Genomic DNA, 11,326 nt, shown 5'->3' on the forward strand with positions numbered 1-11,326 from the left:
AGTTAATCAGTAAAAGAATCAGTTAACCAGTATTTTTGTGTGTGTACTATTGTTATAATTTCATCTCTCTCCTAATTATGAGATGGTTTGGGGTTAACGAAGCTCACTGTCTTTAGTAAGTTTGAATATAGATTTGGTTACTCGAGTAAAATGACTTGGATGTCAAATTGATATTGTGACTTAGCACTATAAGTTAATATTTTGTCTACTGAAATTGTATTTTGATGTTCAAAAAAAGAGTGTATTTTGGAGTATTGCTCTAAGGTCAAGCATTTATCCTCTATCTTATAGATAGATTTCCCATCTTGCTCTCCGATTTATAGGTTCTAACACAAAGAACTAGGTATAACTAAAAATACATTTCATTTAAGTATGCATAGTTTGATAGTTTACCTCTATATGTTGCGCTAATTTCTGTCAATTAAATTATGATGCAGATCTGAATACTGGCACAGAATGACTGAAAAAGGAAACTGAAAACATGAATCTAGCCTGAACTAATTTCTAACTGGTGGTTCGATTTGATTTTCAGTAAAGTGGTATGTAGTTTTTAAATTGTATAACTACATATATATATGCTCATAATTGTTTGATAGAATGACGCCCCTAAAATATAGGCTCATGCATATACGTCGCTTAGTGAACTTTTATAATTAGTTTTGATGACCTATGTTGGAGTTGGTTCAAAACTTTGTTTAGTTTTTTTCTTCCCTTAGTAGTACTACGTATATAGTTTGTGCACATGATATCTCAACTTTTAGTGAATGATTTGATTTGAGAATCTATTGAACTGTTGAGTACTATGATATCACTTGAAATGCGAGTTTACATTCATTTCTTGAAATTCTACAACAATGTTTTCATAGCTCTTTACTTATTTTCAATTTCGGCTATAGTTCCTAATTATTTTTGATAAACTATTTTTTACTTTCTATGGTAGCAGAAAGGAGGTGATGATCGTGCTTTTTAAGGGAGCCCTCAGTGTTGAACGAGAAATATTCTTAGTAGTGTTTTATTGGTGTTTCTGAACAAAATTTTTATAAATAAAAGTTAAATGATTATTCTATTTAATCCTGTTGCACCAACGTTTAAATTCAATATTTAGGTATCCAGAGATGGAAGGTGATGGTGTAGGTCATACTGTTGGCTACCATTCTATCTTTTTGTTGGTAGCTGTTAAGTGCTACATCAATTATTGGGGCTTTGAATTTTGGTGGGTAGGCCCCCACTATGTATTGATCGAATTCAATAAACTCTTTTGATTGACTTAGTGAATGTTTGTGATTTGAATAACAGCTTCCAAATGGTTTTGATTCCTTAGGTACGTAATATTTTTGATTGAGAGTATGCAATTTCATTGTTAATAGTGCAAGAAACTTTTATTAAATTAATGCTTATTAATAAGTGCTTTCAGACACATGCTCATTTATTGAGAACGTGTTGTGTCGTGCCTTCAGGTAAGGGCAACTATGGATTGAAAAATTGTTTGTCAAGTTAAACAGGTCAATGAATATGCTTGGGTTATTGTTTTTCACATAATTAGATTCGTTGGGCAGGGGTTGATATATTGTGCATGATTCTAGAATTTATTTGTGTGCGCTGATCGATCGTTTGAGCCGTGCCTTCTTCTATAACATTGCATGGTTCCTAATTTTTTCTGTAAATCCTTTTTCATTGTCTATGCTAGCAAGAGGTTGTGGTTATGTAATTGAATAGGTCCTCACATTTGCTTGAGAAGTATTGCAATGTGATCGTTTGGATGTGGGACTAATGCTTCAAGTAATATTTTGTTATAGCTTTCAATGGACTTTTTTTGTAGGCAAAATCGAATGACCCTGTTTAGATGTGGTGTTGATGTTGGTTTATACTAAATTTGATAGTCTTTATGAATGATTGGTTTGGGATGTCATTAATTCATTGAAAGTAACTCATGACATTTATATGGAATGAATATGATTTGTGATACTAATTTACAAATGGGGGAAAGTGTAACGCCCCGATTTTTGGGAACGTTAATTTAATAAATTTTCCACATTTATTAAATAGAAAGAAACATAAAGTCATTACAAGCCAAATTATCCCCAAATTCGTGTTACACTTATTTAAATAGATAATGGAGGGGTACTAGGTAGCTTCTACTCCTCTGGACGTCCGTCTTCTTCTGCATTATTCTGCTCAGCACCGAACTCTTCCTAATTATAAAATTCCCCCTGTTCGTCTCTAAACTCTGGCATAAGATGCCAGGGTCACAAAAGTAACACCGTGAGCAATTAAGCCCAATAGCTAACTCTTACCCCTACGTCCCATACACTAACAAAAATAACATATAACAGTTTATCAAAAATAAAATTTAGCATCACACAAATAACCAAAGGTGTCGGTGTCTTTCAGAGTTATCGCAGCGTATCATAAAATGTGTCATTATTTTTCAAGTATCGATTCCACTTTCCATTTTATTCTCTCGAGAACTGGTTCCGCTGACCATCTTTCAGGACCTATCGGGCTCCTAGGCTAAGTTCAGATTTTGCCACCCAAAAGCACTGATTCCGCTGACCGTCTCTTTCAGGACCTACCGGGTTCTCAGTCTTTAATCATTTCCCATTTCATAACGCATACAGGGCACTAGTTCCGCTGACCATCTTTTCAGGACCCACTGGGCTCCTAGGCCACACACACACACCCAAGCCATGATTCCGCCGACCATTCTTTCAGGACCTACCGGGCTCTCATGCTCACACACGCACACTTGAGCCATGATTCCGCTGACCATCTTCCATGGACCTACCGAATTCTCATGCTCACACAATCATTAATCTTTTCCACATTTCATTTCTCGTTTCTCGTGTTTCGTAGACCTGCATCATTTTCTCGCGCTTACATTATTGTTTCAAAGTTTGCTACAATTATGTGATAATAATAAATCACTAATTTCATGCATTTCTATTTTTGACAACATTAAAAATTATAACATCACAACTTATCAACAAACATGCAATTAATTAAGCATTACAACGATAAAATCAACTTCTCAACTTAAACAATTTAATCATGTGATATCATAAAAATAATAAATAAATAGTTAAACATATAGCACATCAACATTATACTTAGGTGAGCAGATAAGAGGTTTCTACCGTTCTTCTTGGCGGTAGAGCAGCTATGGAGTATGTCAGGTGAAAATGTGGGCGGAGTAACCTCGTTTCGGCTCAACCGAAGAATAAAAAGAAAGTTGTTTTCTTTTTTCAGAAAACAAATATTTCTAGAAATTTTGAAAATCGGAATCAAAGGGTGATTTGAATGGTTTAGGAAAGGTGGCAAGGTGATGGTGGAATTGAACTAATTTCCTCCTTTTCTATAGCCAAAACCTCTCTCTCTCTAAGCTAACAATTGGAATGAGAAGTGAGGAAGTGAGGTGTGGTGTGTAGAGGGAAGGAAAGGAGACTTGCCGATTTATACTAATAACAAGAAGAATCTAGATCACATCTAGAGATCAAATCAAATCTAATAAAATCTAAAGCAAATCTTATATAATCTAAGAAAATCCGAGTATGTCTAATAATATCAAATCAAATCTTATATAATCTTATATAATCTAACAAAATCTTACAAAATCTATATATTATCTCACAAAATCTTTATAATATCTAATAAAATCCAATCAAATCTTAATATATCAAAGTATATTTTAGGATATCCAATCATATCTTATCCTAATCATATCATATCTAATAAAATCTAATGAAATCTTATCCTAGATTTTTAGGATCACGAACCGAAGGTTAGGGTTCTATATTAGTTGGGTACAAGGATATCAAGGTTTAAGATATGAAAAGAATAAAAATAAAAATCCTATGATATCAAATGGTTTTTAATGGCTAGCTCCTAGAGTTAAATTATAATATAATCACTTTAATAAATGATAAAATAATTTTTAGTAAAAGAATTATAATAAAATGTTTAAAAAATTGATGTGAAAATTCAGGTCATTACATCTTCCCCCCCCCCCCCCTTAGAATAATTTCATCCTCGAAATTTAGATATATACTACGACAGAAATAGGTGAGGGTAATTCTTTCGAACCGCATCCTCTCGTTCCCATGTAGATTCCTCAATTCTTTGATGCCTCCATAAAACTCGCACCAATTTGATAGTTTTTCCTCGAATGTTCTTCTTGCTGTGATCTTGAATCTCTACTGGTTGTTCCTCGAATGTCGTGTCGTCATTTAGAGTGACGTCTTCCCAATTGATAACATGAGTGGGATGAGCTATGTACTTGCGTAACATGGAGACATGAAACACATTGTGAACTCGATCCAGCTGTGGTGGTAACGCCAAACGATAAGCTACCGTCCCTATCTTCTCCAAAATATCAAATGGTCCAATATATCGTGGTGACAATTTTCCCTTTTTCCCAAATCGAATCACCCCCGACTCGGTCTGATTTTGAGAAACACATGATCTCCAACTTGAAAAGATAGGGGTCTGTTCCTCTTGTCCGCATAGCTTTTCTGTCGGCTCTGAGCAGTAATTAGCTTCTGTCTTATCACTTTGATCTTTTCGGTCGTGCTTCTGACCAAATCTGGTCCAACTAATCTAGCTTCTCCAACATCAATCCAACAAACAGGTGAGTGACAGGGTCGTCCATACAAGGCTTCATAAGGTGCCATCTCAATACTTGACTGATAGCTATTGTTATAAGCGAATTCAACCAAAGGTAAATGTCGTTCCCAATTCCCAGAGAAGTCAAGTGCACAAGCTCTCAGCATGTCTTCCAAAGTTTGTATTGTCCTTTCTGTCTGTCCGTCCGTTTGAGGATGAAAAGCGGTACTGAGTCGAATGTCTATTCCCATTGCTTTCTGTAATCCCTTCCAAAAGTTTGACACAAACCGCGGGTCTCGATCAGACACTATGGACATAGGTACTCCGTGTAATCGCACAATCTCTTGAATATAGAGCCAACTAAGAGTCTCCATGTTCTTAGTCATTTTTACTGGTAGAAAGTGTGCAGACTTGGTGAGATGGTCGACGATTACCCAAACGGCGGTGTTTGCCTTCGGCGACCTAGGCAACCCAGTCACAAAATCCATAGAAATGTGCTCCCATTTCCAAGTTGGAATCGATAAGGGTTGGAGATCTCCCCCTGGCTTTTGATGCTCAGCCTTGACTTGTTGACAAACCAAGCAAGTTGACACAAAGTTAGCCACATCCTTCTTCATTCCCTCCCACCAATATGTTCTTCTCAGATCATGGTACATCTTCGTACCACCCAGATGAACAACGAAGTTTGAGTGATGAAATTCTCATAGTACGGCTTCTCGGAGGGTGCCAATGTTGGGTACAAAAATCAAACCCTTGAATCTAAGGCTATTATCGGTGTGAATTGTCCATCCAGTAAGGGCTTTTCCTGCAGCTATCTGGAACCGTATAAACTCACAATCTTGTTCAAACCTTTGCGCAAGTAAGATTTCTGGGTGTAGTGCAGGTATAGCAACAATAGCACACAAGTGTGCTTGTCCATTGCTTGATAATGGTTGCAGGTTGAACTCGTTAAGTGTCTCCACCATCTCCCATTCTTTCATAGCTACCTTAGCTTTCTCCTCTCGATTCTTTCGACTCAAAGCATCAGCTACCACGTTAGCTTTGCCTGGGTGTTAAGACATGGTAAATTTGTAATCCTCGAGATACTCTATCCACCTTCTCTGTCTCATGTTCAGCTCTTTCTAAGTGAACAAGTATTTGAGACTCTTGTGGTCGGTGAAAACTTCAAATTGCTCACCGTACAGATAATAACGCCAAGACACCATAGCTGCCAACTTCAGATCATGCGTAGGATAATTCTTCTCATGCGGTCTAAGTTGACGAGATCCATAGGCAAGAACCTTCCCATCTTGCATCAGTACACAACCCAAACCATCCTTAGAGGCGTCACAATAAACTGTGTAACCTACATTCTGCTCTGGAATGATAAGTATAGGTGCACTGGTCAGTCTCTTCTTCAGCTCTTGGAATGCTTTCTCACAAGCTTCACTCCATTCAAACACCACCCCTTTTTGTGTTAACCTTGTCATCGGCTTGGCGAGAACGTGGGTCGCTTCCAATTCAATATAGCTTCTACTTTGCTATCATCCATAGCGATTGCTTCCTTAGGCACAACATGTCCCAGGAATTTAACCTCCTCAAGCCAGAACTCACATTTGCTAGCCTTAGCATAAAGTTGGTTATCTCTTAGCACTTGTAGTACGATTCTGAGGTGTTCTTCGTGCTCCTCCTTTGTGGCTGAGTATATCAATATGTCATCAATGAACACAACCAAAAATTTGTCTAAATAGGGTTGAAAGATTTTATTCATGAGACACATGAATACAGCTGGAACATTAGTGAGTCCAAATGGCATCACCACAAACTTGTAATGTCCATATCTGGTTCTGAATGCAGTCTTGGGAATGTCTTCATCTCTGATCCTTAGCTGGTGGTACCCTGATCGAAGGTCAATTTTTGAGAAGCAGGTTGCTCCTCTCAATTGATCGAACAGGTCATCGATTCTAGGCAACGGGTAACGATTTTTTATCGTGACATGGTTCAGCTGCCTATAGTCGATGCAGAGACGGAGTGTTCCTTCTTTCTTCTTCACAAACAAAGCTGGTGCTCCCCAAGGTGATGTGCTTGGTCAGATATACCCCTTGTCAAGCAGGTCTTGCAACTGATTCTTGAGCTCCTTCAATTCAGCTGGTGCCATGCGGTATGGGGCCATAGAAATTGGTGCGGTTCCAGGTTGCAGTTCTATTGTGAAGTCCAACTCTCGGCGAGATGGTAATCCAGGGAGTTCGTCAGGAAAGACGTTAGCATATTCGCAGACAACATGTGGCAATCTTAACTCCTTACGATCAGTTTCTTCCAACTTGAGACTTGCTAGCCATCCAAATAGCTGGTCTTGCCACCTTGATCATCGATTTGTTGGATTTGGAGACTGTCGATCCCCCTTAAATTTGAAACAGGTTCCATTAGAAGCATAAGCTGTCACCATCTTTTGATGGCAATCTATGACAGCTCGGTGTGACGATAGCCAATCCATTCCCAAAATTATATCAAAGTCAGCCATATTGATTACTCGCAAGTCACAGGTTAAGCGTAGGTTGGCCACTTCTATCTCGCACCTTTTACAGATTAGGTTTACAAATATCTTCCCTCCCAAAGGTGATGTTACGTTCATGTTCGATCCTAAGGGTTCTGATTCTACTTCTAGTGCATTTACACAAGCAGTAGAAATGAACGAATGTGAAGCTCCGGAATCAAATAAAGCTTGAACACAAGTACTGAATAGCAGTAACGTACCTTGGATCACAGAGGGATCCTGTTCCTCCTCTTCAGCTTGCAGAGCAAAGATACGCCCTCAAGTGTTCTGCTGTGTTCCAATGGGTTTCTTGCCATTCCAATTATTCTGTGGTGGCTTAGCTACTTGTGGCATTTTGACATTTTGTTGCGACTGTAGTCCACCTTGATTTTGATTGCCAAAGCCAACAGATTGGAATTGCTGCCGATTCCCACCTCCTATTGGTCTCTCCCTTCTGGGCTGGGGACATTGATTGCTATAGTGTCCCAGAGCTTGGCAATTGTAGCACTGCACAGTCGAAATGTCCCTAACAGTCCCCTGCGGCGGCCTCTGGAATTGATTCTGCATTGGTCTAGTGTTTCTCCACTGCTGGTTGTTGGGCTGCTGATTGAATGGCCTAGCTGGGTATGGTCCTCGGGTGTTGTTGTTATTGCTACTCTGGCCAGTTCTAATTGGTCTTCCAACGGTGGTCACCGTCTTTTTCAATCTTGCCTTAGAGGCCATGTCTTCCCTTTCCAGCCTCAATGCACATTTCACCATTTCAGAATAAGTGGGAAAAGCGTGCCCAACCACAGTCGTACGAGTTGAATTAAGCCCCAATTCAAACCTCCTTGCCTTGTCATCTTTTGTCAGAATGATATTCTGAGCATAGCGTGATAGCTCTTCAAACTTAGCGGCATACTGGGTCACCGTCATGGATTCTTGCTGGAGGTTCATAAATTCCTGTGCCTTTGCTTGTTTCATCGGTGTGGGAAAGTACTTGTCTAGAAATATGTTCTCGAACTCAGCAAATGTCATAGTCATGACATTGTGAGTTGTCTCCATCAACTCCCACCAATTACGAGCCTTTCCTTTCAGCTGATAGGTGGCCAGGGCCACACGATCTCCATCTTGAGTGATATCCAAAGTTCGAAATATCACCTTGGTTTCTTTCAGCCAGGCTTTTGCCAGGGTCGGGTCAGGTCCTCCATGAAAGGCTGGTGGTCGACGCTTGCAAAACTCATTCATTGCTTACGCACGAGTCATCGGTCCCTGTGCGGTTGCTTGGGGTGGTGGTCGGTTTGCGTTGTTAGTTGCTGCAATGAAGGCTTGCAGCAGTTGGGCCAGGTCTATCATTCCGTTCACTTGGTTAGTAACTGGCGGACCATTGGATGTTGATCCTCCATTCTGTCCGTTACTAGTATTATCATTTCCTAAGCTATTTCACGTAGTCACCATCTACAAGTTAAAATTTCTAAGGATTTAGTATAGAGGCTTCATCTATATAAGAAAGGCTACATATTAGACTTAACAATGTAATGTGCAACCGTACACAAACAGTAAGCAGACACAAGGGTAAGTGTGCGTACACAAATAATGATCAAGTACTAAAAGAAGCATATAAAACAAGCAATAATTGAAACAAGTAGAGTACCTCAGAGATAGTCAAGGCCTCCGAAGTTAGGTTTTCGTCATCCCTCTTCCTAACTACTATATTAAAAGTCTAACCAATGCTAAGCCTTCCTAACTGATCTAGAAGATGTCCAAATATCGGACCGTATATATGCCTATCTTAGTCTCGTAGGGTTCTTCATCTACAAGGAAACATATATATATATATATATATTTGAATTTCCAAATTCCACATTCGATCCTTGATTTAAGTCATCATCCATTTGTTCGGGAATTCCCAGCTCAACGGTACTGCCAATTTCCACACCTTGCTTCAATCCGAAGGTTGTTTTGTCAGAATTCCACCCAATTTGGGACGGTAAACTTAAACTCATTTCACGTTTGTGCAATGGTTGAACTATCTTATGGTCTACCCATACTTCCCAAGGTCGAGGTTTTGAACCTAGGGCTCTGATACCAAGTTGTAACGCCCCGATTTTTGGGAACGTTAATTTAATAAATTTTCCACATTTATTAAATAGAAAGAAACATAAAGTCATTACAAGCCAAATTATCCCCAAATTCGTGTTACACTTATTTAAATAGATAAGGGAAGGGTACTAGGGTAGCTTCTACTCTTCTGGACGTCCGTCTTCTTCTGCATTATTCTGCTCAGCACCGAACTCTTCCAAATTATAAAATTCCCCCTGTTCATCTCTAAACTCTGGCATAAGATGCCAGGATCACAAAAGTAACACCGTGAGCAATTAAGCCCAATAGCTAACTCTTACCCCTACATCCCATACACTAACAAAAATAACATATAACAATTTATCAAAAACAAAATTTAGCATCACACAAATAACCAAAGGTGTCGGTGTCTTTCAGAGTTATCGCAGCGTATCATAAACTGTGTCATCATTTTCCAAGTATCGATTCCACTTTCCATTTTATTCTCTCGAGCATTGGTTCCGCTGACCATCTTTCAGGACCTACCGGGCTCCCAGGCTAAGTTCAGATTTTGCCACCCAAAAGCACTGATTCTGCTGACCGTCTCTTTCAGGACCTGCCGGGTTCTCAGTCTTTAATCATTTCCCATTTCATAATGCATACAGGGCACTAGTTCCGTTGACCATCCTTTCAGGACCCACCAGGCTCTTAGGCCACACACACACACCCGAGCCATTATTCCGCCGACCATTCTTTCAGGACCTACCGGGCTCTCATGCTCACACATGCACACTTGAGCCATGATTCCGCTGACCATCTTCCATGGACCTACCGGGTTCTCATGCTCACACAATCATTAATCTTTTCCACATTTCATTTCTCGTTTCTCGTGTTTCGTAGACATGCATCATTTTCTCGCGCTTACATTATTCTTTCAAAGTTTGCTACAATTATGCGATAATAATAAATTCCTAATTTCATGCATTTCTATTTTTAACATTAAAAATTATAACATCACAACTTATCAACAAACATGCAATTAATTAAGCATTACAATGATAAAATTAATTTCTCAACTTAAACAATTTAATCATGTGATATCATAAAAATAATAAATAAATAGTTAAACATATAGCACATCAACATTATACTTAGGTGAGCAGATAAGAGGTTTCTACCGTTCTTCTTGGCGGTAGAGCAGCTACGGAGTATGTCAGGTGAAAATGTGGGAGGAGTAACATCGTTTCGGCTCAACCGAAGAATAAAAAGAAAGTTGTTTTCTTTTTTCAGAACACAAATATTTCTAGAAATTTTGAAAATCGGAATCAAAGGGTGATTTGAATGGTGTAGGAAAGGTGGCAAGGTGATGGTGGAATTGAACTAATTTCCTCCTTTTCTATAGCCAAAACCTCTCTCTCTAAGCTAACAATTGGAATGAGAAGTGAGGAAGTCAGGTGTGGTGTGTGGAGGGAAGGAAAGGAGACTTGCCTATTTATACTAATAACAAGAAGAATCTAGATCACATCTAGAGATCAAATCAAATCAAATAAAATCTAAAGCAAATCTTATATAATCTAAGAAAATACGAGTATATCTAATAATATCTAATCAAATCTTATATAATCTTATACTCCCTCCGTCCCATAATATTTGTCCGGTCCGCAAAACGAAGACGTAAAAATAATATAATTTTTGTAAGAAAAGTTAGAAAAAAATTCAATAATTTACTAGATTTTGACGAATTCTTTTAGCTTATGAAAAAAATTTAAATTTTTTCTTGAAATAAATACATTATTTTATAGTCCCCGTTTTGCGGACCAGACAAATATTATGGGACGGAGGGAGTATAATCTAACAAAATCTATATATTATCTAACAAAATCTTTATAATATCTAATAAAATCCAATCAAATCTTAATATATCTAAGTATATTTTAGGATATCCAATCATATCTTATCATAATCATATCATATCTAATAAAATCCAATGAAATCTTATCCTAGATTTTTAGAATCACAAACCGAAGGTTAGGGTTCTATAATAGTTGGGTACAAGGATATCAAGGTTTAAGATATGAAAAGAATAAAAATAAAAATCCTATGATATCAAAAGGTTTTTAATGGCTAGCTCCTAGAGTTAAATTATAATACAATCACTTTAATAAATGATAAAAT

General features: G+C 38.2%; 1 protein-coding gene across 1 annotated transcript; it reads right to left on the reverse strand.

Annotated features, from left to right (window-relative positions):
* Positions 1-7,390: 7,390 nt before the first annotated feature.
* Positions 7,391-8,338, reverse strand: LOC131299696 (uncharacterized). Its single transcript, XM_058325274.1, has one exon. It carries the CDS (start codon positions 8,336-8,338, stop codon positions 7,391-7,393), a length of 948 nt encoding a protein of 315 aa, XP_058181257.1.
* Between the last annotated feature and the right edge of the window lie 2,988 nt (positions 8,339-11,326).

The sequence above is a fragment of the Rhododendron vialii genome, chromosome 9a (genome assembly GCF_030253575.1).
Source record: "Rhododendron vialii isolate Sample 1 chromosome 9a, ASM3025357v1".
NCBI lineage: Eukaryota > Viridiplantae > Streptophyta > Magnoliopsida > Ericales > Ericaceae > Rhododendron > Rhododendron vialii.

Excerpts from the sequence above, each read along its gene's own strand:
- LOC131299696 (XM_058325274.1), bottom strand. The coding sequence starts at position 8,338 with ATGAATGAGTTTTGCAAGCGTCGACCACCAGCCTTTCATGGAGGACCT.